The 27,583-nt window shown below is 55.6% G+C and overlaps 3 protein-coding genes across 19 annotated transcripts in view; 1 reads left to right on the top strand and 2 right to left on the bottom strand.

Annotated features, from left to right (window-relative positions):
* The first annotated feature begins 68 nt into the window (after nucleotides 1–68).
* INO80E (INO80 complex subunit E) lies at nucleotides 69–8,346 on the top strand. 7 transcript variants are annotated; one of them, XM_043914707.1, is made up of 8 exons: nucleotides 69–204; nucleotides 360–430; nucleotides 610–662; nucleotides 3,270–3,348; nucleotides 3,446–3,557; nucleotides 3,935–4,051; nucleotides 7,074–7,166; nucleotides 7,728–7,863. In XM_043914707.1, the coding sequence occupies exons 1-7, from the start codon at nucleotides 124–126 to the stop codon at nucleotides 7,143–7,145; spliced, it is 585 nt and encodes a 194-aa protein (XP_043770642.1). In that variant the 5' UTR covers nucleotides 69–123; the 3' UTR covers nucleotides 7,146–7,166; nucleotides 7,728–7,863. The 7 variants fall into 7 exon arrangements, with proteins under 7 accessions (XP_043770642.1, XP_043770641.1, XP_043770637.1 ...); XM_043914706.1 differs by having other exon boundaries at nucleotides 610–671; XM_043914702.1 differs by lacking the exon at nucleotides 7,074–7,166 and having other exon boundaries at nucleotides 7,728–8,346.
* DOC2A (double C2 domain alpha) lies at nucleotides 8,009–14,019 on the bottom strand. Of its 6 annotated transcripts, XM_043914691.1 has the most exons (12): nucleotides 13,774–14,019; nucleotides 13,356–13,471; nucleotides 12,393–12,670; nucleotides 11,965–12,044; nucleotides 11,612–11,686; nucleotides 11,383–11,492; nucleotides 9,757–9,883; nucleotides 9,616–9,675; nucleotides 9,381–9,544; nucleotides 9,158–9,239; nucleotides 8,970–9,066; nucleotides 8,009–8,879 (listed from the first exon to the last, which is right to left on the bottom strand). In XM_043914691.1, the coding sequence occupies exons 3-12, from the start codon at nucleotides 12,655–12,657 to the stop codon at nucleotides 8,734–8,736; spliced, it is 1,206 nt and encodes a 401-aa protein (XP_043770626.1). In that variant the 5' UTR covers nucleotides 12,658–12,670; nucleotides 13,356–13,471; nucleotides 13,774–14,019; the 3' UTR covers nucleotides 8,009–8,733. The 6 variants fall into 6 exon arrangements, with proteins under 6 accessions (XP_043770626.1, XP_043770622.1, XP_043770623.1 ...); XM_043914687.1 differs by having other exon boundaries at nucleotides 9,616–9,883; XM_043914688.1 differs by having other exon boundaries at nucleotides 9,616–9,883; nucleotides 12,393–12,666.
* Nucleotides 14,020–21,017: 6,998 nt separating this feature from the next.
* Nucleotides 21,018–27,583, bottom strand: part of TLCD3B (TLC domain containing 3B) — a 31,124-nt gene continuing 24,558 nt past the window's right edge. For all 6 annotated transcript variants that reach the window (XM_043914663.1, XM_043914666.1, XM_043914668.1 and 3 more), the window contains 4 exons: nucleotides 26,853–26,936; nucleotides 23,674–23,908; nucleotides 22,691–22,786; nucleotides 21,018–22,062 (listed from right to left, as the gene is read on the bottom strand). In XM_043914663.1, the coding sequence (XP_043770598.1) occupies nucleotides 21,775–22,062; nucleotides 22,691–22,786; nucleotides 23,674–23,908; nucleotides 26,853–26,936 (703 nt within the window). In that variant the 3' untranslated portion in view covers nucleotides 21,018–21,774. The remainder of the gene's footprint in view (nucleotides 22,063–22,690; nucleotides 22,787–23,673; nucleotides 23,909–26,852; nucleotides 26,937–27,583) is intronic.

Raw genomic sequence — 27,583 nt, 5'->3', positions numbered from 1 at the left:
TGTAGTGCCAGCGGACCCAGCCCCGCCGAGTCCCCGGAAGTTGAGGCGGGAGAGGCCGGGCTGAACCGGCTCGGTGTAGCGGGACTGCGGACTACAGCTGAGGCGCTTCTCCCGGAGCCGGTCATGAACGGACCGGCGGACGGTGAAGTGGACTACAAGAAGAAATACCGAAATCTGAAGCGAAAACTCAAATTCCTCATCTACGTGAGTGCGGGGTGGGAAGGTGGTGGGGAATGAGGCCTGGCGCCGGTAGGTCGTCAGTTTACCTATGTGTAAAGGGAGCAGGGTGAGTCGTGGTCGGCTTCCAGGCCCAATTTACGACGGCGATTGGCTCAGCGTGCGTCTTGCCCGTGGTACAGGAACACGAGTGCTTCCAGGAGGAACTGAGGAAGGCGCAGAGGAAATTGCTGAAGGTGTCCCGGGACAAGAGGTGAGACACATTGATGGGAGGAGGGAAGCCAGAGGGTGATGTGGCTCCTGTGGATCTGCATTCGGACCCCATCCTGGAATGGGCCACAAATGCATGAAGCCGGCTAGATGAGGCGAGGGCCCGGAGGACATTGCAGAGATGGGAATAACCACTCTTGTTCTCCTGGTCTCTTCCCTCAGTTTCCTCCTAGACCGACTTCTCCAGTACGAGAACGTGGATGAAGACTCTTCTGGTGAGCAAGGTCATGAAAAATTGGTGGAGGACATGCTCCTGGCACTCCAGCAAGTTTCCCCGGGCCCTCCCTTTAGGCCTTGGGGGCCAGGGCAGCCTAGTTGCTGGCCCTCCTCCTCTGCTGTTCTTTCACTGAAGTATTACTGAGTATCTGCTGTGTTTCAGACACTGAACTTTGCACACGGGATGCAGTGGTAACCAAGATAGATGAAACCTCTTGGAGTTTGTATTCTAGTTGCCAGGAATAAGTAAGCAAAGAAGCAAATTAGAATTTTAGATTGGAAGGGAATAAAATCAGGGTTAAGTGTAGTCATTGGAATAGAGCCGGGGTTGATAAGCTTTTTCTGTGAAGGGCCAAGTAATAAATATTTTAGGCTTTGCAGAACATACCACTTTTATTGCACCTACTCAGCTCTGCGGTGGTAGTTCCGAAACAGCTATAGGTATTGTATAAATAAGTGAACATGGCTGTGTTTCAATAAAACTTTATTTATAAGCACTGAAATTTGAATTTCATAAAATTTTCACATCATGAGATATCTTTCCTTTGATTTGTCTTTTTCCCTTTCCAACAAGTTAAAAATGTAAAAGCCATGCGTAGTTTATAGAGCATACAAAAGCAGATGGCAGGAAACATTTCAAAAGAGGGTCTTTTCAGGAAGTAATGTTTGCGCTGGGACCTAGATAGGAAGAAACCTATCTTGTGAAGATGAGTGAGATTTCCTAGCAGAGGGAGTCACAAATGCAGATTCTCTGAGGTAAGACTGTACTAGGTTGTTTGAAGAGCAGAAGAGCTGAAGCCTAAAAAGCAGTGTTCTCAAACTTTTTGAGCACTGTTGACAATTAGTAATATATTTTACATCATGACGAACCCTCACATGCTTCCTTACTTATAAGACAGAATTGAATAAAACAACATTAAGATCACTATGCAGTTCTGATACTTTCTAGACTGACTTTTTTTTTTTTCCCTCAAAAGTGTTAAATTAAATTTGTGATCCACTGTTAGTTTGATACCCACAGTTTGAAAAAGCCCTTGGAGAAGGAAATGGCAACCCACTTCAGTGTTCTTGCCTGGAAGAGTCCCTGGACAGAGGAGCCTGGAGGGCTGAAGTCCATGGGATTACATGACTGAGCATGTGTGCACGAGGGTGGAAGGAGATGGGTTTGTAGCAATAAAGTGGTAGAACTAAAAAAAGGAAAAAGAAAAGGCCCTAAGATTGGCCTTTGTGGCCAATCTTTTCTTTTTGTCATAAGTCAAGTCACATGCAATCATGTTTCCATGGGGTCTAGTGCAGGAATCAGCAAACAGCCAGCCAGGTTGCTTGTTTTTGTAAATAATATCTTGCTAAAACATGCAGCACCCATTCATTTACATATTTTAGGAGAACAGTAGATGAGGTCAGAGAAGTAGACTCGGGGTAGCCCATGTACCTCATGGCAAAACATTCAGCTTTTATTCTAGTTTCTCATTGCTTTCCTGTTCCTTCCTGGAATGTCTTTCAGTTAACATCCTGTCAAGGGAGACTTCAGGATAGGCAGCATGAGGGAACCCAGCATGTTCACGGTCAGAGTGGGATATATCTGAGAAACAAGAACTAGAGATGTAAGCCACCTCTAAATCTCAGAGAAGCCCACAGTGTGGTGAGGGAGACACCCACATATGACACTGCCTGGCACAGCAAGGAGAGCCCTGACTATTGAGAATAGTCTGGGGCCTGAGGGATTCTGGGAGACTTCTCAGGTTGCATTTAATCTGCTGCTTAAAGGATATCTGAGCAGAGCAAGTGGGAATCGTATATTTCACCTGTAAGTAGTTACTTGTTAAGTGAACCATGGGCCTTCTTGATAGAGACCCAACCTGGGGAATGACTTTCGGCTTTGAGAAAACAGTTTGGTGTGATGTGAATACAGTGTGGTTGGGAGACCAGAAAGGTAGGTTGAGGCCATAATAAGAAACATTTCAAATGCTGGCAAACTTCAGTAAGGATGTGATCAGTTTTACATTTTAGGTCATGCTGGGGTTGGGGAGGACAGAATGGCAGGAGTGATGAGATTCCTGAGCAGGTGGCTTTGACATGGTAGCGGCCTGACCTCGTGTAGTTGGAAGCAGTAGGTGAAGGTAAGATTTAAGGTGCATATTACCAGGTGCCTGGATATGGGGAGTGGAGTAGAGGTAAGTGCTAGACAGCTCAGAGGCAAATAAGAGCATAAAATGGTCAGGATCCGGAGGCCTGGGTACAAGCCCCAGTCCCACACCTTCATTTCCGAGCCTCAGGGACTGCATCTGGAAAGCAGAGGTGACAGTCTCCTCTTCCTCCTGTAATACTTCTGAAGACAATGAGAGGCAGCAAATGTCAAGCACCTGTTCAGAACCTGGCACATAGGAAATGCTTGACAAATATGTTAGCATGGTGGTGCCCAGCCAGGAATTAGGGTGTAAAGGGCATTTTAAGAAGCTGGGGAAGCTGTGGGCCTCTCCACAATAGCACCTGTGTACCCCTCAGGTTCACCAGAGCCCTTCTGTAGAGTTGAGATTACACCCCTCTGGGGTAGATAGGGAACCCCCCCTGCAACCTCCCTACTGACTAGCCCTTCCCCTTGACAGACTCTGATGCCACTGCATCTTCAGACAACAGCGAGACAGAGGGGACACCCAAGTTGTCAGACACACCTGCCCCTAAGAGGTGAGACGAGTCATCATTCTTCTCTCGAGGAGGTGGGAGGTGGGGAGGGTACAGGCCACCTCTCTGCCTCTGACCCCCTCCCCTGTCCTTTCTCCAGGAAGAGAAGCCCTCCACTGGGGGGCACTCCCTCCCCCTCCAGCCTCTCCCTGCCTCCTTCAACAGGGTTTCCCCTTCAGGCCTCGAGGGCCCCCTCCCCATACCTGAGCTCGGTGAGTTGGGGTCAAAGGTGGGAAATGGTCCGATGCCTGGGAAAAGGTGGGCATCATTTGGGCAGAGGGGCCAGGCCTCAGGGTGAAGCCAGCCCAGCACCAAGGACCTCTGTCTGGGGGTGGCCAGCAGGTGTCCCTCGGAGGGGTGTGAGTCAGGGCTGCCCACTCCTCTCTGGTGTAGGAATGGGGGACAGGCATGACTGAGGAGAGCAGACTCCAGGACACAGTCCTGCTGCTGTCCCCTCCCGTCTGTTCTCAGGAGCCACACTCATCACCATCTCTTGTTTTTCCATTCTTCCTCCTGTTTGCATTTCTTCCCTCCACCCCCACCCCATCCACTCCATTTCCCATCTCCATCCCCTCACTCCTGCCTGCAGCTGGCTTCCCCCACCTACCCCCCATTCCCTTCTGACTACCTGGCCCTGCAGCTGCCCGAGCCCAGCCCCCTGAGGCCCAAGCGGGAGAAACGGCCCCGCCTGCCCCGGAAACTCAAGGTACCCTGTTTGGGGGACATTAGGGAGGGGCCAGAACGGCAGGACAACCATCTGAGGGAGGCTCAAGACGGCTCTAGGCTGGGGGCCTGGCCTAGAACCATGAAGGACTTACGTGGGACTGCTCCCAGGGGCCCAGCCCAGGGCTGGGTGCTGAGGGGTGGGTCCCAAAAGTCCTGGCTCCTGCAACACCAGTCAGGTCAAGCCCAGCCTCAGGGGATGCAGAATGAAGACTGCTGGGGGCCAAGCTCCTTTTCACAGGTGTTCTGTGATTCCAGGGAGCCGCCGAGGAGGGATGGAGTTGTGGAATCTAGAATGAAGTCAAGGTTGCACCACTTAAAAACCACGTGACCTTGACCCTCTAGGTCTCAGATTGTGTGTGTATGAAGGGAGTGATCAGACCACATGTAATCATCAAGAATTGTGGAGCGCCTCCTGTGTACCAAGCACTATTCTAGGTGCTGCAGATAGAGTAGTGAACACAACAAAAATCCCTACCTTCTCAGAGCCCACCTTCTTGAAGGGATAGGCGGAAAATAAGCAAGATAAATAGGTCACAATGTAGAAAAATGGATTCAGGTAAAGAATCCATCTTACAGTTGGGTGGTCAGAGATTTAAAAGGGAATGAGCAGCAGCCCTTTGGCTGCCTTGAAATTGTTTCATTTAGGAAAGAAGCCAGTGTGGTCAGAGCAAAGTGAGAAAGGGTGACCAGAGTGCAAGTGAGAGCAGCACCTGAGAGCCAAGGCCGTGGAGGGCCTCAGAGGCACTGTAACGATTTGGGCTTGTCCTGTGGGTGAACTGGGAGCCACGGGAGAAGGCGGGGCTAGTGCGGTCTGATCTGACTGACATGTTAAGAGCATTGCTTGACACTGCTGTGAATAGTCTAGGGGTTAGGGGCAAGGTCAGGGTGGAAGTGGGGAGACCAGTGAGGAGGCTGCTGCAGTCATTGAAGTAGCATGGGGAAGTGTAGAAGTCGATGATGGGTCTCTTTCAGAGAACGAGCCCTGAGAAGACCCGTGTGGGCTGTGAGAGAGAGGGGTGTGGACAGTGACTCCAGGTGGTTTGGCCTGAGCAGCTGAAGAAGTGGAGTGGCCCTTCTGAATCGGGGAGGACTGTGGGAAGAGCAGGTTTGGGAGGGAAGGTGAGTTTGGCTTTGGACATGTTGAGATGCTGTCTGGAAATGTGGACAGGACAACTGGGTAGTGTGAGCCTGGGCCACATGGGGTGCATATTTGGAAGTCAGGGGCAGGGAGGTAGATGGAGAGAAGAGGTTGGAACCTTGAGTGCCAGGAGAGATGAGGACCCGGAAGGCACAGTGCCCTTCCAGCTCTGAGTCAAAGTGATATAGGGACTGGTGTGATGGCTCTCTTTTGGGTAGACTGTAGACTCGAGACTCTGGAGCCAGAAGTGAAATGGGAGCCATGCTTGTGGTAGTCAGGAGTGTGGGTTCTGGAGTTTGAACCCCAGCCCTGCCACTTACTTCTGTATGACCATGGCCTTTGAGCCTGGAGAATGAGTGATTGCCCAGCTTGTTTCACTCTCCTCAGCAGGGTTTTTGCTTCTTGTGTGTGGGGTGGGCTGGTGGAGAGGGCTTGGGCCACTGAAACCTGGAGCAGAGGGTGGAGGCGTGGTGCGGGCTTGGCAGTTCGAGGCTCTGAGGTTCTGGGTCCTAAAGCAGAGATGTGTCAGGAAGCTACGTTCTAGACATGCAGGGCAGAGGGGCCCAGATGGATCACTGTGCGTCGGGGAGAGGGTATATCAGGGAAGGCCTCAAAGAACAGGTAACATCTGAGTCCAGGGTGAGTGAGATTTGGGTATTCAGGCTGAGGCAATGGTGAAAAGAAGGCAGGAGTATGGTCAAAGTGTTTGCGCTGAATCATGAGTGGTGAGGGGGAAGAACATTGGAAAAAAGATAGGGTGGGGTGGGTTGTAGACAGCTGGATGTTCTGCAAGGAGAGTGAGGGGTCACTGAAGTTTCTGGGTGTGTGGTGTGAGGAGACAGGAGGGGCAGGTCTGAGGAGGAGAGGGAACGCTGTGAAGACTGAAGCAGGTCAGTCAGGAGCCTGGGCCTCATCCACGCATGTGCTGTGTGACTTGGGTGGATTGTTTGACTCTGGGAACCTCCGCTTGCTTCTCTGTTCAGTGGGGTCCCTGTGAGGATAAAATGAGTCAACAGAGAGAAGACACTTAGCCCAGTGCCTGGCCCCTGGCAGGCCACAGATAAACATTTGCTGCTGTGGGTCACGCTGAGGAGGCCATGGAGTGAATCCAAGCAGAGGGGACTTGGGTAGGGACTCAAGAGGCTGTGACCAGAGGAGGGGACAGCTATGCCGCTGGCCTTTTCAGTTGCAGGTGTGCATCTGGTCCCGTGTGTGCACATGGGTGCCTGGTACTTCGTAGGAGGCCACTGCAGAGCTGGCCTCCTGCCTGTCATCAGTCCTGGCAGACTCCTGTCCCCTGAGTTACAAATCCTCTCTGGCCCTCCATGCCACCCCAGGAACAGCTGTGAGTGGAGTGGGGGATGCCTTGAGAAACAGAGAGTAGGCCCCTGGGGCCCGAATGAATTAAAGCAATCAGAAGGGCCACCATGAAGACCACTGCCCCGCCCCCACCCTGGGGCCGGACTGGACACTGCCCAGTGGGAACCCGGGAGGCCTGTGCCTTCAGACCTCCACTCCAAGCCTCTGTTTCCTCTGGCTGATGACCTCTCCTCCCTTCCAGGGTGGTCAGAATGGTCAGAGGTCATTAGCAGAAGTCACCTGGCACGTAGTAGGTGTTCAGCTTGTGTCCACAGGCAGAGCATGAGGCCCCCAGAGCTCTGGGGAGAATTCAGAAGGATGTGGGGTGGGGGGGCAGCTGGAGGGGTTGAGCTGGACAGAGGCCACATCCCAGCCACAGCACAAAGCCAGACTTCTGACCCATAGAAAAGGGCGCTCCAGGTGGAGGGACCAGCCTATTCTTAGGCACTGCCTGTCCCCCGAGGTCCTCGAGTGGGGGAGTGACACGCTCAGGTCTGTGTTTTAGAGAGCTCACTCTGGCTGCAGTGCGGAGGAGGAGCTGGATCTGGGAGAGGCTGAAGGCAGGGATTCCAGTTAGGAGGCTGGTCCCATAGCCCAGGTGAGCTGAGAGGAGGGCCTGGCCCAGGCCAGTGGCTGCGGGGATCCCAAAGAGGGGCCCGTCCCAGACATGAGGTAGAAGCCTCACATGGCGGGGGGGTGAAGACCTTGGACACCCTGCACTGCACCAGTGAGCCCCTCGAGGAGGAGAGAGAGGAGGCCAGTGGAGTCCAGCAATAACCCAGGTGCCCAGAGGCGGGCAGGCAGGCTCCTGACGCTCTGACTGCTACTACAGGGGCAGCCACGGTGCCTTACTGGCCAGGGCCAGGCCCAGCCTTTCCTTCCTGGTTTCCTGTGAGACCCCCTCCACCACCACCCTCATCACCACCTCCATCACCATCCCTCACCCCCAGGCACTTGCTGATTTGAGGCTCTGAAAGGGCTGAGGTGGGGCAGGTTCCCTGACTCCAGCCTTGGCTGGCCTGGTGTGTCCACTGCCCCTTGAATGAGCTTTTGCCCCCCTTCCCTGGCCCTTAGAACTGTCTTAAGGGGCAGTGCCAGCCCCCTGGAGCTCCCAGTGCCTCCCTGATAAGCCCTCCCTGTGTTTCTCCTCCTGCTGCAGATGGCGGTGGGACCCCCCGACTGCCCTGTGGGAGGGCCGCTGACCTTCTCAGGCCGGGGCTCTGGGGCTGGGGTGGGGGCAGCCTTGGCCCCCCTACCCCCACCCAAGATGCCCCCCCCTACGATCCTGAGTGCCGTTCCTCGGCAGATGTTCAGCGACGCGGGCAGCGGGGACGACGCCCTGGACGGGGATGATGACCTGGTGATCGACATCCCGGAGTGAGCCCCTCTGCCCGGCCCCCTGCCCAGCCCCCTCGGTGCCAGCACACGTGAGCCCCCAGCTTCCGCAGAGAAGTTTATTGATGCCCAGTTGCCATGCTGCGGCCACGGACACAATCAGAAAAGGCGTAAACATGCACGAATGTCCCCCAGAAGGTGGGCCCTCTCCAGGGAGGGCAGGGGCCCTGCCCTCACATCCCAGCCCGATCCAGAGGACAGTTATTTAAAGGAGTGGCCAGGGCCATCCGTCACCTCTCAGAGAGGCAGAGACCCTGCAGTGGCCCCCCGCTTAAAAGGGCAGCTGTACAGGGCTAGGTATTTGTGTGTGTGTGTGTGTGTGTGTGTGTGTGTGTGTGTGGTGTTTTTTAAATGAAGATTGTGTATTAAAGAAGTGGCTCTTTGTTTTTTGTCCTTTTCTTTTTTTGGAAACGTTCTCCTCCAAACCCCCCCTAATCCGACCTCCTCCTGCAGGGGAGGGGAACGGGCAGCCTGGAGAGGCAGGAGAGAGAAGTGGCAGCCAGGGCCCTGGGCTCTGTGGGACCCCCCGCAGGTGTGCTCAGGATGGGTGGTTTGCATATTTGCAGGTTGTAGCGAGTCAGGCAGAAGGAAGTTTGCATATGTGAATATAGATCTCCACAGTCCCTCACAAGAAGACAGACCCACGGTCACGGAGACTCTCACGAAATAAGACAGGTAGTGCGGGGCGGGGCCTCCACCCCGTGTAAACGTGCAACACACTCGTGCGAAGGTTGGGTACTGGACCCGGCCCCAAGGGGCCACCGTGCCACTCAGGCTGAGGGCAGAGCCCCGGCCGCGGGGGGCAGCTGGCTGGTCAGAGTGTGCCAGCGTTCCAGGGCTGCATCCGGCTGCTGCAGACAGTCGCTCCAGTGCCTCCGGGCCTCTCCCCGGGCGCCTGACCCCAGGGACACGCCACCTGGGGAGCAGCAGAGGCAGGCAAGATCAGGGCCCGGCTGGCTGCCAGGCTGCCCTCCATAGGGCACCACCGGGCAGGCTCCTCCCTCACCGATGAAGTCGTTGGATTTGCCGATGTCATAGTCCCAGACTGTGACTTCCAGAGTCTTAGTGGCCAGAGTGGAGAGCTCCATATCATAGAAGAATTCCTGGGACAAGGCAGGCCACACCTTCCATGAGGCACTGCCTGCCCCTAGCCCCAACCCTTCCCACTCAATTTCTGGTCTCAGTCCCATTCACCTCATTAAATTCTGGGTTGAGAGTCTTCTTCTTCACGCATGTTTTATGCTTGGATTTCTTATCCACATCCGGCCTCAGGTACCTGCCAAGGAGCGGGGGAGAATGGGAGTGGGGGCGTCGGGGGCAAGTAGGTCAGCGACAGGCCAGACCCCAGAGGAGGATGGGGCTGGGGGCAGGTCCCTGGGGAGGGGAGGACAGGCCTCAGGACAGGGCAGAGGCTCACGTCTTGACATAGGGGTCGGAGTAGCCGTTGACGTCCATGGCAGCCAGGTGGGCACAGCGCACGATGCCCACCAGCAGCCCGCGGCGCCGAGAGCTGTAGCTGAGGCTCAGCAGGATGCGCCCACGCTCCTCCAGCAGCCCCGGCCCCTGCTCCGCCTGCTCCAGCTGCAGGCAGACACGGGGGTCAGCAGCACTCCCCCACCTCCCACCAGAAGCAGCCCCCACGGGTGGCTCACCTCCTTCAGGTAACAGGAGATGCCCCTCAGCGCCGCAGACATGGAAGAGGGTGAAGCCAGCTGAGGGGGTGGAGAGAAAGTTCTGGAAACCTGGTCTCCCCTGGGCCCCCTTGCCGTGGTACCCCACCGCCCCACACAGACCGGGACCTGGCGCTCGAGGCAGATATTAAAATGCTTCTTCTGTGAAGGCTTGAGGCGGCGGAGGGGTACTCGGATCTCCCCAATGAACTCGTTGTGGCTCAGCTTGTCTTCATCACAGACGGAGATCCTGGTGGGGAACTGCAGGGTCAAGGCCCCCTGGGGTACCTGAGCCCCACTCCAAGGTGGGAGAAAGGTCCCCACCTGAATTCTGAGCACCTGAGACTGGTCCCAGCTTTGCCCTCAGTACTCTGTTGTTAATTGCTCAGTCGTGTCCTACTCTTTGCGACTCCATGGACTGTAGCCCTCCAGGCTCCTCCGTCCATGGGATTTCCCAGGCAAGAACACTGGAGGGGGTTGCCATTTCCTCCTCCGGGGGATCTTGCCAACCTAAGGGTTGAACCCGGGTCTCCTGCATTACAGGCAGATCCTTAACTGTCTGAGTCACCAAACCCCTCACTTGTAAAACACCTGTCTCCAGCACCAGGCCTGGAGCTTGAGGAGGATGCTTTGATGTGCCTGTGCCTCAGCCCCTCGCTTTCCCTGCCCATCAGGACCTGCTCAGCTTGCTGAGGAAACCCTCACGAATCTTGGGAACACTGTCCCCTCCCCCCTACACACACATAGCTGCCTCCATTCAGGGCCTGGGGACAGGATCCAACTGAACGTGCAGAGGCTGTGCACTGGTGAATATGGGTCATGAGACCAGGACGTCAGAGCCAGAAGGGCCTGGAGGGGCCTTGCGCAGTCGGACCAGGAGCCCACCCCTCCCCCCCAGAGCCCTTGTCCTTTACTCTGTGGAGCAGGAGCCAGCCTGGGAGATACTCATGAGCCCAGGAATTAGAAAGTACTGCTCTGGGACTTCTCTGGTGGTCCAGTGGCTAAGACTCCATGCTCCCAATGCAGGGGGCCTGGGTTCCATCCCTGGTCAGGGAACTGGATCCCACAAGCTGCGACTAAGAGCAACTGAGACCTGACAGAACCAAATAACTTAAAAAAAAATTCTGCTTTTACTTCTATCCAGCCCCCTCCGCAGCCCCCTGCCCTGCCTTCAGCTGTGATGCTCTGGAGCAGCTCTGTCCTGTAGGGATGTTCAGTTCCCAGTTCTGCCACATAGTGACCGCATGACCTTGAGCAAGTCACTTAACCTCCCTGAACCTCATTCCATTCCTGTCCCTTGAGACCTCACTCCTTAGAGGTGTCAGGGAGACACGGGCAGCAATGGGCTGCGTAGGTCTGACTTGAGTCAGGGACTCTGAGAAGGCATCCCAGTGACCAGGGAAAGACTGCAAAAGGAGGCAGAGCCTTGGATGATGAGTGGGGTTCAGGCCCGTAGAGAGGAGGCAGGAAGAAGGACAGCAGACAAAGGTCAGGAGTGAAGAACCCTCATGAGAGGGCAGTCCTCGGAGGAGCAGTAGGAGATATTTGGGGGGGGGGGGTGGCAGGAAAGTCAGGGAAACATTTTGGCCTGCTCCTGAAGGGGGTGGGAGCACCCCCTGAAGGGGGTTCTGGAGCATCTGAGGGCTTAATGGGAGGTGAGTCAACCAACCAAAGAAGGTTCCAACGACAGCTGTCCCCAAGGAGGTGCTGAGCTTGAATGCTCGGGACCGGGGATGATGGACCCCTCACCTGAGCACCTTGTGCGTGATGTCATCAACCGTGATCCCACTATACGTCAGGTCCTCGTTCCACACGGGATTCAGCGTGTTCCTCTGAGTCTTAGTTTTTAGTTTGTTGGCCTTAGGTGAGGGGATGAAGGATTCACAGTACGTGTCCCCCAGACCCACAGAGGCTGGAGAGAGAAGGTTGGAAACCCACAAGCTGGGGGGACTAGGGGAGGGAAGAGGCCAGCCAGTACCTTGCAGGCTCCAGGCAGCAGGTGCAGCTTGACATAGGGGTCAGCCAGGCCATTGAAATCCATGGGCTTGAGGCCCTGGGGAGGATGAGAGGGAAGACAGCTGTGAGCTCCCAGAGTGCCCACTCACCTCCCCTCTTCCTCTCTGTCTCTCTACAGCATGGACACTTAGGGGCTCGAGGGGAGGAGCAGGAATTAGGCCTAGGGAAGGGAAGGGAGTGGAGAAGGGAAAGGCTACTCTAGTATGCTGGCCTGGAGAATTCCATGGGATGCAGAGTCGGACACGAGGGAAGGGAGAATGGAAACCCACCCCTCTCAGGATAGGAGGCCAGCAGGGGGAGGCAGGGAGTACCCACCTTAGCCCTGAGGATACTACAGTGCAGAGTGCAGGAAGCCTGGTCATAGAGAAGGTCAAACTCCAGCGTGCCCAGGGCGGCTGGAGGAAGAGAGAAGAGCTCACCTGAGTGAGTGCACCGTAAAGACAAGGTGTGTGTGAGAGACGGGTTGTGCGCCAGCTGTGAAGGTGTGTGCGTGTCTGCGGCTGTCAGCCCGCGAGCCTGTGCGCGTCTGGGTCCCTGGCTGGGCTGCAACTGGGGCTGTGTGGGTGGTTGAGTGTCTCAGCAGAAATATTGAATATTGAGCCTTGCTGAAGCTGTAATCTCCACTCCGACTGCAGCTGTGGAGCAGTGCCCGCCGCCTCCCCACCCCCAGCAGAGCCCAGGCCCTTCCCACCAGCCTGGAGGCCCCCAGGAGTGCCCTGGGCCCTTCAAGCCCCCAGACTCACTGGTATCATCCGAGTCGTAGCTGTCCACCTCGGCTCCCTCCTCGGGCGTGGTGGCCCCAAGGAGGGCCGCCGGGGGGGCCAGGGCCAAGGGGGCCAGATGAGCAGGGGCCTCTCCGAAGCCCCCGCCACCCCCTTCGATGCCGGGTCCCCGGCGGGGGAAGTAGTCGGAGATCTGGCGGATGGGCCGGATGGGCCCCGGGCACACGTTGATGGCCATGTGCTCCTGGATGTTGATGGCCATGCGGTCGCCCCTGCGGCCCCTCATGAAGCACCCCTAGCTTGGGGAGGGAGAGAGTGTGAGCCCCAGGCTGGCTGAGTCCTCAAACCTCCCGTCGGCTGGCTGAGGGCCAGGCGGCAACCGCTGGGGTCTGAGGGCCCTCACTGGCCTCCCTTCCTGGGTGCTGAGGGAGAGGGCAGCCTGTGCCAGCCGACGGGCAGTCAGGAGGCCTGGGCCCTCCAGACCCTGAGCTGTGCTCCCCCCGGGGGCCAGGCTGGCAGCCACTCCCGGAAGAGAGGTCCTGGCTCCAGCTCAGCCTTGCCCACCTACCTCTAGACTGTCCCCTGTCCTCGTCCCAGCTCCTGTCGCTCATTCTGGGCTTCTGTCTGCTCTGGGCCCTGCCGACCCCTCAAGCGGCCCCTGTAGGCTCCCGCCTCTCCCTCTCTGAGGCTCTGGCCATCCTTCTGCACCAGGCACTGGTCTGGTCTGGGTGTCACCCGCCCCTTAGGTTCTCACTTCCCACAGTCCCTTCATTCAACCTCAGGGTCTGCCTGCTGGCTGGTCCCCCACCCTCTGCGGCCCAAGGTGGGGACCCCCACCTCAGATGCTTCCTCCTGAGGTCGGATCTCCAGCGGAGCCAGCAACTGCAGCCTCCGGAGAGCCGAACACCCCCCGGAGGCACACACAGGCTGACACACACACGCTCACCCTCACCCTCTCTCCCCCGGCAGCCCAGCCCCCAGCACCTATCTTTGCGCCTCCAACAGGTGCCCAAGCACTGGGGGGCCAGCGGGTGCGGGCTGGGCGGTGGCGGCCGGCGATTCCCAGGGCGGCCGGAGAGAAGAGCGCCGAGTCCGGCAGTCTGAGCCGAGCGGGAGGGAGAGCCGGAGAAAGTGCGGGGAGGAGGGGGTGAGCGAGGTGGAGGCTAGGAGGCAGCCGGCGCGGGCGGCGGGGGGCGGGGAGGGGCGGCCGGAGGCTGGGGAGGGGGCGGGAATCTCCCGCCGGCGCCCGCCCGGGCACACTTAAGGAACGCACCCGGGTGCACACACACTCACGGGCAGGCTGGCACACGCATCTTGCACGGACACTCCCGCGCACACGCCTGTGCCCACGTGCGCACGCTCACAGTCATGCACAAACCCAGACACGCGCTGGCACACTTACCCCGGAGAACTTCGCAGACTCACGCTCGCAAACACACGGACAACCTGCGCCACCAGGAACCCTCAGCGAGAACAGCCCGGTGTTCCCCAACTCCTCCCTGGAGACCCGAGCCCCCGCGCTCAGCCCGCGGAGCCTCGCTCCGCCGCTCTCTGCTGGCTTCCCTCCCGGGTCTACAGGGCAGACCACCGGCCTAGTTGCCATGGCGACGCCGGATCATCCTACCCCCCCACCCCGCACCTCGCCAGTCCTCACGCCCCTCCCCCGCGGAGGAGGGGGGAGGGTGTCTAGCCTCCCCTATCAATATCCGTAGGGGCGGGGCCTGTGGGGCGGGGCTTAGAGAACTGCAATGACCCAGGAGCGGGCTGGGGAAGGGGATCTGATCCACCTGCGGTCCCTAGTTTGCGATCTCGCGTCCCGGCCCCCACGCTGGGAAACCTCACAGTTTGAGGCCCGAGGCTATGGCTCACCTCACGCTTCCATCCTTTGACTGGTCGGTCAGGCTTCTTTCCTTGGACCCAACCCAGCTCCCGAGGGTCCATGTCCGCTTCTTAGGGCTGGCATCTCCTTTGGGAATCCACCTTCTCTCACCTTCCCGCTTGCAGTCTGACCCTCAGGTGCAGCTGAGCGCAAGGCTTCCTCCTAAATGCCCCAGAGCCCTGCAGGCCTTCCTTCTCTTCTCCTTCTCTCACCTGAGCCCAGCACCTACCTGTCAGTCTAACTCCAGTCTTGGATCTTGGCTCTCTTCTCTCCCAAACTTGCCAGCCCCCAATGACAAAGTCCTCACTGTGACCTTCAAGGCCCTTCAGCCTAAGACTGTGACTTCTCCCATCTCATCCCCCTTACTCATCTTGCTGGCTTTTAGGAACATTACTTGCAGTTCCTAGAGCATACCTGGGTCTCTCAGTCCTGCAGAACTTTGCTCACCCAAGTTCCTCAGCCTGGAAGATCTTTCCTTTCTTCAGAGGGCACCTTGGACCCCCTCTTCCTAAGACACATCCCCCACCCCCCGTCCCAGCCCCCAGCCCCCTGAGCTCTCACAGCCTCCGCTCTGGAGACGCTGGTATGCCATGCCTGTTTACATTTCTGTCTCCACCACCACTGAGGAACAGAGGCTGTCCCAAGCTGGGCCTGGCACTATGTTGTCATCATTAAATACTGTGATTTTAGGTTGTGTAGCAATGTGAATATACCTAGTATTGCTGAATCTGGTGCTTCAAAATGGCTAAGATATTGAGTTGGCCATAAAGTTCGTCTTTTTCTGTAACATTTTAAGGAAAAACTTGAATGAACTTTTTGGCCAACCCAGTATAACTATTCATATATGGATTTTTACCACCCCCCCCCCTTTTTTTTTTGCTGCGCTGTGTGGCATGCAGGACCTTAGTTGCCCGACCAAACTCATGCCCTCTGCAGTGGGACTGTGGAACCTTACCGCTGGACTTCCAGGGAAGTCCCTACCCCTTTTTTTTTTAAGTAAAGGAAATGTAAAACCAAACTACCCTGAGATACCACTTGTCACTGATCACATGGTAAACATGAAAGCAAATGTTAACACACAATGTTGATGAGGCTGTGGATAAATGGATACCATCTCTGTAACCACTGTTAGGCTCTTTGATCCAGAAATTCCGCTTTTAGGATTTGGCCCATGAGCAAAATAATAGAAGTTCAAGATTATTAACTGCATCATATCTGCCATGGCAAAAGATTGGAAACAACTTAAATGTCCATCTGATTCAATCAGTTATGACACAGTTTCACACAATGCAATAGCATGCAGCCATGACAATGAGGCTCTTTACGTACTTTTATACAGAATCATCTTCACAATCTCATGGCAACTGAAAAAAGTAAGCTACAGAGGAGCATGAATGGAATACTGCCATTGAGTAAAAAAAAGAGAGAGAACTTATATGTTTGTTTATTTGTGCATAAATTTATGGAAGGCCTCACAGAAAAAGTAGCTATGGTGACCACTGAGGAGGCTGTCGTGAGGCCAGAGAGGGAAGGAATAGGAAATGTGTATTTTGTACCATGTGCATATGTTACCTACTCAAAAGAATACACTAAAATAGCATCTTTTAAAAAATAATTTTATTTATTTTGGCTGTGCTGGTTCTTCACAGCTGCTTGGACTTTTCTCTAGTTTCAAGGAGCAGAGGTTACTCTCCAGTTGCAGAGTGCAGGCTTCTCCTTGCGGTGGCTTCTCTTGCTGTGGAACACAGGCTCTAGGGCACCCGGGTTTCAGTAGTTGAGGTCTGGGCTCAGTAGTTGCGGCTCCTGGGCTCTAGAGCACAGGCTCAATAGTTGCAGTGCACAGGCTTAGTGGCTCCACGGCATGTGGGATCTTCCCAGATTGGGGATCAAACCTGTGTCTCCTGCATTGGCAGGCAAATTATTTACTACTGAGCCACCAGGGAAACCCTGAAATAATATCTTTTTAAAATAAAAGCAGCCATAAGGTTTTCTTTGAGTTTCTCCAGGATAAGAAAGGAGGCAGGACTAAGGGAGATGCTATCCATGATCAAAGCTGGCGAGTTTGAGGAAAGGCAGACCTAGGTCTGCAGTGAGAGGAGGGGTGAGCTGGGTGAGAAGCCCACAGCTGCTTCCTCTGCTGCTTTCTTCTCAGGGGCTTAGTGCAGACCCCCCATGGGGCATCCAGAAAGCCTTGTTGCAGGAAGGTGAGGATGAGGCTGGAGTTCCAGCTGGTTGCAGGTGGACATGCAGACAGTGCTGAGCCCTCGTATGTCTAGAGGTGGAAAGGCTTTTCATCCATCCATTAAGCCAATAAATATTTATTGAATACCTACTCTATATTGTGGTGCTACGGCTATGACCAAGATCGATGATCTCTGGCTTCATAGGCTTGTAAGGGAAATAGACAAATACACAGACAACTCCAGTGCAGTGAGACTGATGCAGTGATGGGGGATGGTCAGAAAATTCAGGTTCACTTCCCAGGGGAAGTACTGTCTCAGCTGAGACTTGGAAGATGAGGAAGAATTCCTGGGTCAAGTAGGGGGCAAGAGAGTGGGAGGCAGAGGGGTTTGCAGAGGCTGGGGGATGCTAAGGAACTGAAGCTGGGAAAGAACTGAAGTGGGTAGGTAGACAAGAGACTCACAGATCAGGGTAAGAAGTTCAAAGGAAGCCACTGGAGGGTTTTAAGTAGTGGATCCATGTGTTCTGGTTTGTTCTCAATGGGGGAAGAGCGAATAGAGATCACGCAGTCCACAAAACGTTGCAATAAGCCAGATGAGACATGAGGTTGGCTTGAATGAGAAGAGGGAAGTAGATGAACTTGAGATTTAGATTGGAAATTGAGCCAACAGTTCTTTTTAAAATATATATTTTTTAGTTACTTATTTGGCTGTGCCGGGTCTTAGCTGAGACATGCTGAATTTTTTTTTTTTTTAGTTGCTGCATGGGAACTCTTCGTTTCAGCACACAAGATCTGGTTCCCTGACCAGGGATCAGACCCAGGCCGCCTGCATTGGGAGCGCAGATCTTAGCCACCAGACCACCAGGGAAGTCCTGAAGCAACAGGCCTTGACTATGGGTTTATCAGAAGAGAAACAAGGAGGAGTTTGAGGCAATTCCTAAGTTTTTATGTTGAGCAAAACATCCAGAGCAACAGCGAGCTCGTTTGCTGCAGTGGGAAGAAGGCGCAGGTTTGGGATAGGAGAATTGAGAGCTGTACTTGCGATCTACTGAGTCTGAGATGTTTTTGGACAGAGCCATGAAGCAGGAAGTTGGGTAGGGGAGTCTGGAGCTCAGAGGAGAGGGCTGGGCTGGAAATATACATCTGTGAGTCACCAGCATATAGATAGTATTTAAAGCCATGCGACTGGATGAGATCACCTAGAGAGAGAGGGTATAGATAGAAAAGAGAAGGTCCAAGCCTGAGCAGCTTAGAGGGGGAGGAGTCAAGAAAATCGGTGAGTGCCTAGAGGCAGGAATGTGCGCACTCTGCTGAGAGTCAGAACCAACAGAGAAGTAAAGGTTAGATTTGGCAAGTTATGGGGTCCTTGGTTCACCCACCAAAAGTGACTTCAGTGGAGTGGTGGGGATGAAGCCAGTCGTGAAGAGTTTGAAGGATACATTAAAGTTGAGTGAGCAATGATAGCAAGTGTAGACAGCCTCTTAGGGTTAGTCTGTCTATACTCAAATAATGTGCATCCCTGAGTTCTCTCTCCTCTGTGGTCCCCCGGGGCAGAGACCATGCCCTGTTGATTTCTATCTAAGCCATAAATGGAGTCCAGCACATAACAGGAGCGTGATACATTTATTTAATGGTTGGATGAATAAATGAATGGATAATTCACTGCTTGTGTCCAAAGGGCCTTTTCTGGCAGAGAGGACAGCTGTGTTCCTTTGAGGCAACTCAGGAAACTGTCAAATCCACTCCAAAGGTTAAATAAAGAGTCTGGACCACTTCTCCCAGGACCCCTTCTCTCAGCTAAGCCCTGGAGGGCAACTGCCTACAGGCCTGCAGAGGGAGCCCTGGACCAGAGCTAGGAATCAGGCTGAATCCCTGCTGCCCTTCACATGCCTGTGACACTGGGAAAGTCACTTCCTTTTTCTGAGAAGAGATACACGTAGGGTTCAATCCCTGGGTCAGGAAGATCCCTTGAGAAGGAAATGGCAACAAATTCCAGTACTTTTGCCTGGAAAATCCCATGGACAGAGAAGCCTGGTAAGCTGCAGTCCATGCGGTCACAAAGAGTGGGACACGACTGAGCACACACAGACAGAGCCAGTCCCCCAGAAGGCCCCGTAGATGTTAGTCTGTCTCCTCCGTTCCCCTCTTTTTTCTCTCTGCGCCTTTTCCTTGTTTAGGAAGTAGAAGCTGACCCTGACAAATACCTCCCAGGGTTGCTGTGAGAATAGGTGGGCAGTCCCTGAAGGTCGGAAAGATGAGGGTGGGGATCCAGTGGAGGAAGGAGCCTCCTTCCATAGAACAGAGGACCTCACACACCACAGACACATGTCTGACATGGGGCATGTCAGGGAACTTGTCAGAGGCTGTTGAACAGGCAACTGTGTAGCAAAACCAAGAAGACCCTGAAGTCTCCTTGGCCTTGGATGGGGCGGGACAGATGTTTGACAGACAGGCCTACCTGCCAATTGAAGGGGAGCTAACTATTATCCGCTGAGGGAGGCCCACAAGAGTGAAAGTGGCTGTTGGAAAGTGACAAATAAGGGAAAAGAAGAAACCAGAAAGGGGAAACAGAATGGGCCATGGGGGAGCCTACCCAGAGATGGGGAGTCTGTGAAGCCTCTAAGCATGACCAACAGACCTGCCCCGAGATGGGTCAGGGGACTTCCTCTGACCACCCCCATGCCTGCCATTCCCCCAACGATATCGTTTCCTGAGGCAACCTGATGGGATGAGGTGGGAGGGCTTGGAAACTGGGAGCCGTGTCTTCCTTAGGTAAGAAGAGAGAAACAGGCAGGCAGACATAGACACTGCTGCCACCTAGCGGAGATGCCTGTTGTTTCTCTAGGTGGCTAACCCCAGCGTTGTCCTCAGCGGAGCACCAAGAGATGGAGTTTGGGGCTTGGGGGAGATCCCCGGGCCCCTGCATTTGAGGACACAAGGCAAGGAGGGGGCCCAGGGAGAAATATAAGTGCCCTTCGGAAGTGTGTGTTGCCTACATCGCCTCTCTCTGTCTTGGCTCCCTCCTCTGTAAGATGAGGACATAGTACCTAACCTCAGAGGATGTTATGATGGTTAAATGAGTCAGTCCATGAAAAGTACTTGGCATCGCGGCAAGTGCTCAATAAATGCTATCTGCGGTCGATCCAAGGGGGTAACTGGAGATGTTTAGCCCTGTCCTCCATCCCCCCCACCAATCCACTGTGCGTGCTATACAAATGCTGCTTTCCTCAGTTCTGGCTTTCAGCAAATTGTCCTACCAAGCTCCTCATTTGTAAATTCTGGGGCTTCCATTCTTACTGTTCTATCAACAGCATCAACCCGAAGGCTCTATGAGCCCCACCTCTCCCCTCTGGATCCAGGGGCTTGCGGGGGAGGGTCCTGGATCTTAGCACTTCCTCTCTCCCCTCACCCTAGAGTGTAATCAGAACGGCTCCGGGCTGTGACATCACAGAACTCTCACCTCTCACAGGAGTGGAGGGGTGATGAGGCCAAGGCAGTGGGTGTGGGTGTGGATGTGGCTGCTTGGGCTGGGGCCCCTAGAATCAGGTGGGAAGCTGGGAAGAGTCGGGAGGAGGAAGGCTGGGGATCAGGGTCAATGCCGCCACCCACCCCCCAGCTCCCCAGAGGCTAGGAGGCCACGCCTGGGCTCTTCTCTTTGTTCTCCACACTTCTCTCTCATCCTCCCTGCCAAGCATAGGCCTTCTCCTGGAGGGCTCAGCCAACCCCTAAGAAGTTCTGGGAACAAAATCAAGGCTCTCCACAGCTACACGAAGGCTGTGTGGCCTGGCAGGGCCCTGGGTCTGTCTCAGCCTCTTGGGTGGGGTGCAGGCTCTGCTTGGCTCTTTCATACACTTCGCTCTGTGTCCCCAGCACCCAGTCTGGAACGTGCCAAGGCCTCGGGTCGGGGAGCAGAGTATCCGCTCTTCCTAGACAGACCTGACTTCTTTGATTACCCAGACTCAGACCAAGCCAAGCTCCTGGCCGTGGCCCAGTTCATCGGAGAGAAACCTGTCATCTTTGCTGACTCAGGTATGACCCAGCTTGAGAAGGGGCTGCCCTCTTGGCCAGGGCCTAGAGGACGGCTGCCCTTGGCCCTTAGGTTGGAGGCAAGTCCAGAGTCCCCTGTCTCCCCGTCACTGTCAAGCAGGTTCTAACTCCAGGCTCTTCCATCACATCCTGGTTGGTGCTCTGCTGGTGGCCTTCTTCTTCCTGCTTTTCCAGTTCTGCACTCACATGTAAGGCCTGTCCCTCACCCCCTCACCCCCCGCCCACCGGAACCTTGCTCGGGAAGAGGCTGAGGGACCCAAAGCCCAGGGAGGCAGCGTGACCTCCAACCTCTGATCTCCACACCCCACAGGAGCTGTGAGAAAGGGGCCTAAAAAGGCGGAGGAGAGCCCTGGATTCTGCCCTGGGCACCCATGCCCACTGTCCTCTCTTGATGATGAATAAGAGTCCTTGCTTCTTTCTCCTTGACTGCTCAGCTTGGGGGGCCTGCCCTGTCCCACAGTCAACCTGATATGGTACTGTCTGCCCCCAGACGCTTGCTCCCTCCCCAACCCCAAAGAACTGGGTGACAGGGCCTTGGTGGCGTTCACGCTGATGTCTTTATTAGCGGTCTGTAAAGCACCTCCCAGGGTCCCCCCGACCCCAGACTGGAGGAAGCCTTGAGAAGTCTGTAGCACCAGGGACATGCCAGGGCCCAGGGGCAAGATGTCAGCTTAACGGGGAAGGGGCTGGGTGCTCCCCCACTTGCCCCCTGGGGTTGCTCAGCACTGGGAAGGCTGGGGGGTAGCAGCCACCTCCCTCCCCCACCCCAACAAATTTGAATAAATAAATAAAATAAATAAGATTCCTCAGGCTGGCCTCCCCTGGAGAGAAGCTGTGGAGATGACCATACCAGGGATGTTAGAGGGGGTGTTGCCTCCCTCCCAGAGGAGTCTGCAGCAGGGGGACTGGGATGGCCTTGGCAGCAGGGCCTCCCCCACAATTCTTTTATGAGTCCTGGTCCCCTCAGGCTCCCCACAGCCTCAAAAGCCCTAAGCAGATGGGAAGGGGTGCGCCTTCTTCCTCTTCCTTCGGTTCTCCAGGGCCCAGGGGACGTGATGGAGAAAGGGGTTTGCAGGAGGGGGTCGACCCCTCGGCTCAGTCTCCCCTGGTCCCGGCCCCCAGCCCCTGAAGGGACATGACCCCACCCCGTCGGAGTCCATCTGTCAGTTTCCAGGGGCGCTGTCAGGGCCAGAGGCCCCTGGCTCCCACTGATAGCCCAGCGGCCCCAGAGCCCTGTTCCCACGCGGTGGGGATGGGGGTGGGGTGGGGAGGGTCCCCCGCCCTCGGCCCCACTCTCAGTCCTGGGTCTGACAGGGAGAGGGCGGCCGGGAGCCCCGGGGCCGGAAGAGGCGGCAGGCCCCGCGGCAGATGAGGAAGAACCAGTAGAGCTGCGGGGCGAGGAGCAGCGCGGCGCCCAGGTTGACGTGGACCGGGAGGGCGAGGGGCACGGCGAGCAGGGGCAGGCCCGCGTGCCGCCCGTAGGCCCAGTACAGGTAGGGGAAGAGCAGCACCCGGCAGCACAGGAAGCTGAGCAGCATCAGGGCCCCGTTCACCTTGTGCAGCAGCGTGTGCTGCTGTTTGTACTGCGGGCGGGGCGGACAGACAGGGGCGGGGCAGGGACACGGGGCGGGGCGAGCAGACAGGGGCGGGACCGGCAGACAGGGGCGGGGCGAGGGGCGGGGCGGGAGTCAGGGGCGGGGCAGGCTCCTCCTCGTGGCCTCCGGCCACGCCCCCGACTCAGCCCCCTGGGCCACCTACCCCTCAGCCCACCTCCCGGCCTTTCCTCCTTGGGCCAGGGGGTAGGTTAGGGGCCGCCCCAGGACCTGCCCCCGCTTCGCCCCCCCCCCCGCCCTGACAGCTCCCCTATACCCTACCTGATAGCCCCTCCCAGACCTGACTCCACCTGTCCTTTAAAAAATCCCAGTTGTTTTTTAGTTGCTAGGTCGCGTCCCACTCTTTTGAGACCTCATGGACTGTGGCCCGCCAGGCTCCTCTGTCCATGGAATTCTCCAGGCAAGAATACTGGAGTGGGTTGCCTTTTCCTCCTCCAGGGGCTCTTCCCGACCCAGGGATAGAACCCGTGTCTCCTGCATTGGCAGGTGAATTCTTTATCACTCAGCCACCAGGGGATAAGCCCGGATTGGTTCCTAAAAGTGCCCAACCCTTCCCTTGTCCTCCCGTCAAGCTCTCAAACCCGCAGCGCCCTCTCACCTGGATGAGAATCTTGCCAAGGCAGACAAAGGGGGTGCTGACCTCTGCCATCAGCAAGCAGCCTAGAAAGAAGTCTCCCTTCCCTTGACGCCACACCTGAGAGGAGAAGAGGGAAACTGCCTGGCCTGAGCCTGGGTTCCTGGCAGCACCTGTCCTCCCTCCCTGTCTCCTCTCTGTCCCTTTTGGAGATGCTTCACTCTGAAAGTCTGAGCACAGGTGGACAGTAGCAAATCTGGGAGCACTTAACCCCCCATATCCCTCCAACCTTCCTGCAGGTGAGATGATATCCATGATACTACAGATGAAGATACTGAGTCTCAGAGACATGTGTGTGTGCTCATTCAGTTGTGTCCAACTCTTTGTGATCCCATGGGCTGTAGCCCACCAGTCTTCTCTGTCTATGGAATTTTCCAGGCAAGAATACTGGAGTGGGTTGCCATTTTCTCCCCCAGAGGCTCTGCCCAACCCAGGGATCGAACCCACATCACTTGTGTCTCCTGCATTGGCAGGCAGATTCTTTATCACTGTGCCACCTGGGAAGCCCTGAGTCTCAGAGGCAGTGGTTTGTGTGTGTATGTGTGTGTGAAAGTCGCTCAGTCATGTTCGACTCTTCCACCCCATGGTCTGCAGCCTGCCAGATTTCTCTGTCCATGGAATTCTCCAGGCAAGAATACTGGAGTGGGTTGCCATTCCCTTCTCCAGGGGATCTTCCCAACCCAGGGATCAAACCCAGGTCTCCCACATTGCAGGCAGATTCTTTACCATCTGAGCCACCAGGGAAGCCTGCAGTGGTGTGTAACCAGCTCCAAAACATCACAGCTGGGCGTGATCCAACCTCTTGCTGTTTGGGGCTGGGCTGGAGCTCAGGAAACCCTCCCTGGGGCACTTCATCCTGCTGGGACCTGGACCCAGGGCTTTCTAGGCTCCTGGAGTACCAGCATGAGCGGGACACAGGGCCCTAGTTCCCAGCAGCCCCCACTCACCACCGACAGCGGGAAACACACGAGCACCATGACGGCGTGGTGGAGCACCATGAGGAACTCCTTGTGCAGGTAACCACGTGCCACCGCCCAGGTGCTGCCCGGGGCTCTGGTGCTGCCTTCGTCCCCTCCGTGCCCCTTGACCTGGTGCTTGTGCCAGTGACACAGGAACATGGCATAGATGTCATAGATGAAGTAGGGCACTGCAAACTGCGTGTAGGCGGAGGAGAGCCAGTGTCTGCCGGGCAGAGAGAGGGGTGGGGTCAATGAGGGAAGGAGATGGACAGGGCAGCTACCAAGTGCCAGGGGCTCTGTTAGCTGCATCCCAGGAGTCAAATCTCCAGTGATACTTGTAAGAACCCTGAGACAGAAATAGACTCTCAAATTACATGATGGAATCCCAAGGTGGAGGGCAAGAAACTTGCCCAAGTGATCACAGGATCACTCAGCTGGTAAGCAGTAGGGCTGGGGTTCAAACCCAGAGTGAGCTCAGAACGCACACATTTTTCTTTTTCTTTCTTTCCTTTTGGCCACGCATGCAGCAAGTGGGACCTTAGTTCCCTGACCAGGGATCAAACCCGTGACCCCTGCAGTGGAAGCAAGCAGTCTTAACCACTGGACTGCCAGGGAAGTCTCTCACTCATTTTTCATATTAATTCATTCATATTCTCTCTCTCTGCAATGTGCTAGGAGGAAAAGCAAGACAGACCAAAAGACAGTCACAGAACTGAGGGCTGAGACAGAGTGAGAAAACAGGCCAGACCAGCTCTTAGAGACAGCGGTGATCAGGACAAATTACAGCAGAAGTGGTAGGAGTGGTGGGGAGAGATCATATTGGCTGACATTAAAAGTGAAAGTGTTAGTGGCTCAGTCATGTGTCTGACTCTTTGCAACCCCATGGACTATATATAGTCTGCCAGGCTCCTCTGTCCGTGGAATTCTCCAGGCAAGAATACTGAGGTGGGTTGCCATTTCCTCCTCCAGGGGATCTTCCTGATCCAGGGATCAAACCTGCATCTCCTACATTGCATGCAGATTCTTTACTGCCTGAGTCACCAGGGAAGCCTTGACTGACATTAATTGACTACTTATTACAGGAGGGCCCTATTCCAATACTCTAAATCTTTTACAAGCACAAACTTATTTACTTCCCACAAAAAGCCTATGAAAAGTAAGTATGACTGTCACCCCATTTTACAGGTGAGAGAGGCTAGGTCACCGGACCAAGGGATAAACATGAGAAGTCTGGCTCCCAGCCCTCACTCTCAGCCCTACTGTCCTCTAGAAGATTCGAGATGGGAATTGGTGATGCTGTCAGTGCTGCTTGTTCTGCCTGAGTGTGGCCCCACCTCTTGTTTTTTCAGGTACAGCTAAGCATTAAGAAGAAAACGCTGAGCCAAAGGAGCCAAGAGCAGAGAAAGTTCTGTGTGCTTTGAGAGTAAACAAAAATGAAAAGTCCATGAATATGCAACATTGCATTTTTCTTCTTGAGTCAGCACATGAAGTGCGTTCTCAGAAGTCCGTAGTCCTGTGACAGGTTCGAGGTGGGGGCGGGAAGTCTAAGAGGCAAACCCAGCGGTACTCCCCAGGCTTGGTAGAGAGATGCAAACAAAGTCAGCTGGAAGGGACACAAATACGAGGTCCGAATAAAAGGGGCTGCTGAAGGGAGAAGTGGGGTGAGACCTGGGGGTGGGCCAGCTAAGGACCAGGGGTGACATGGAAAAAGACAGTGAACCCTGGGGAAGGTTGGCCTGGAAGGGATGATTTTTGGGAAAAAAGAAGTGGAGAGCCATGCTGGAGTGTGTGACCAGGAGAGAGGGAGGGAGAGAGGAGAGGAAGCAGCAGCCCAGGTTAGAGATGAAGGGCAGGAAGGTGGAAAGGGGTCCAACTGGCCTGAGAAGTTAGAGCAGACAGTGGCCTAGGGAGTCAGCCACAGCAGACATGGTGATGCCACTGGCCTGTGGGGGTCCAGACCCTGGGCTTTGGTGTGAAGGGTTAAGCCCATCCCCACCCTCTTCAGCAATTAGGTGCTCAGAGGTAGGAACAGCTGTTGCTCCTGGATTAACCCAGATCCTCCCACCTACCTGAGGATTAAGGGGGGAGGGACAAGAACAGACTTGGGGGATGGGGAGGAGAACATGTAAGGTGACCTCTGTGAGAAGGTGAGAGAAGGGAATGTGGGAGTGGGGGAGGATCTAGGCTCCTCTTGGACCCAGGAGGGGGAATAGGGGAAAAGGGCAGGAGGAAGCCAAGTCCCTGGGGCGGGGTCTGAAGAAGGAGTTTAGCATCCACTCTGTATGGCCAGGACTGCTGTAGGCATCTGACACGCACAAGTCAGTTCCTCCTCGCAGCAGCCCTTCCAGATAGGGGTGGACCTCACCCCGCAGATGAAGGAACTCAAGGGAAAGAGGAGACGCCTCTTGGTCAGGTCATCCAGACCATGTCCCCAGGGCTCAGCAGCCTCCAGAGAGGAGGAACAGGATCAGAAGTTAAGCATGGGGCATCATCAGCACCCTCCCAGGCAACTCACAGCAATGACAGCCTGGGTCCACCTTGAGCTGGCCCGTCAGCACCACGGACAGGGCCCCCTCCCTCCCTCCTCCTGCCCCACCTCTCCGGCCTGGGCTCTCTTGGCAAGCACCAGGTACTGCATCAGCTCCCAGTGCCAAAATCTGGCCTCTTCACCCTTCACACCCCACCCCACTGTCTAACCATTGGTGGCCTTGTTCTATGTCGTCTGTCCCTCTTACGCATGGAGCTGGGGCTGGACACCTGGATTCTGCGGGGAGATGAGGGGTAAGTCTGGCATGAACAAGCAGGGAAGCACCCCAGTTGGGTGCTGGTTGGAAATGGGGCCTGAGGGGTGAAAGAGTGGGAGGAGGGCAGGGAGGAAACGACACTCAGAACCTACTATGATCCAAGAAGCTGGGAAACCTAGGAGCTGCCTTGAGAATCCTTTTTGCTCCCCGCTTCTCCTCCTCCTGGTGTTGACCTTTAAGGACAGGATGTGGATAAATTTGTCTCGGGGTGTTGAGTTGCAGCTATTGTAGTTAACTTGCTCAAGCCCAAGTTTAAGGGCTTGGGGTTCACTGAGGTAGTCCCCCGGGTGATCTGGGGTACTCAAGGGTCACATGCACACAGGCTGCTGGAATGGGGGGAAGCGGTGGTCTCATGGCACTTACTGGTCATCTATGATGTGCTTGCAGGAGGTGGAGACGATGTAGCCAGCAGTGGAGGCCATTACAGCTTGGACAGAGGACACTAGCCTAGGAGGAAGAGGGAGTAACTGTAAAGGAGGGAGACGTGCCCCTGGGTTCCTCCTCTTTACTGTCCAGCTTCTGTGCTTCTTGGCTGCTCCCTGCCCATATTTTCCCCAGGCTGCCTCGCCTGGGACTTAGCCCCACCACTTCAGCCTCCAGGACTGCTCTGGAGTCGCCTTCCTCTCAGGAGGACACCCGGGAGGTCATCGTGAGGTGAGACGATGCTGAGATCCAGTGGCAGATAACCAGGTCCCTTCCAGGGAAGGGACAGGGGTTGGGGGTGACAGCACAGGATGGTAGGGGGAAGCCCTGGGCCTGTTCTTACACCTCTCAGCTGCCTAGTCATCGTGGGTCATCCCCGGCCCCTCGGTTGCCCCTGATTCCCCTCCCAGCTACTTTCCCGCTCTCTGCTTGCCAGCCACCACACTCCCCTCCCCAACTCTGGCCAGCATTCCAGGTCTGTGCAGAGTTCCACCGTTCACTTATCTACCCCTCATTCCCCCAGATGTAGCCCCCTCCCCCAATGATACATGGCCCCTTGCCCTGTTCCCTAGTATCCTAAAGGAATGTTTTGGTCACATGCCGGCCCTGTTTTGAGGGTAAGAGGGTGAATGGGAAAGGGAAGCAGAGCAGACTGAATCCTACTAGACCAG

Source organism: Cervus elaphus, chromosome 10 (genome assembly GCF_910594005.1).
Source record: "Cervus elaphus chromosome 10, mCerEla1.1, whole genome shotgun sequence".
Lineage (NCBI taxonomy): Eukaryota > Metazoa > Chordata > Mammalia > Artiodactyla > Cervidae > Cervus > Cervus elaphus.
This window is presented reverse-complemented; position numbering and strand designations above follow the sequence as displayed.

Bases quoted from the DNA above. Each gene is read 5' to 3' on its own strand.
- INO80E (XM_043914700.1), top strand. From the start codon at position 124: ATGAACGGACCGGCGGACGGTGAAGTGGACTACAAGAAGAAATACCGA. The intron at 672-3,269 runs GTCATGAAAAAT...TCCCCTTGACAG, and splicing joins AGACTCTTCTGGTGAGCAAG to ACTCTGATGCCACTGCATCT. The intron at 3,349-3,445 runs GTGAGACGAGTC...TCCTTTCTCCAG, and splicing joins GACACACCTGCCCCTAAGAG to GAAGAGAAGCCCTCCACTGG.
- DOC2A (XM_043914687.1), bottom strand. From the start codon at position 12,657: ATGAGGGGCCGCAGGGGCGACCGCATGGCCATCAACATCCAGGAGCAC. The intron at 12,045-12,392 runs GTGAGTCTGGGG...CTCTTCCTCCAG, and splicing joins CTACGACTCGGATGATACCA to CCGCCCTGGGCACGCTGGAG. The intron at 9,067-9,157 runs GTGAATGGGACT...GCCTTGTCCCAG, and splicing joins TCAACCCAGAATTTAATGAG to GAATTCTTCTATGATATGGA.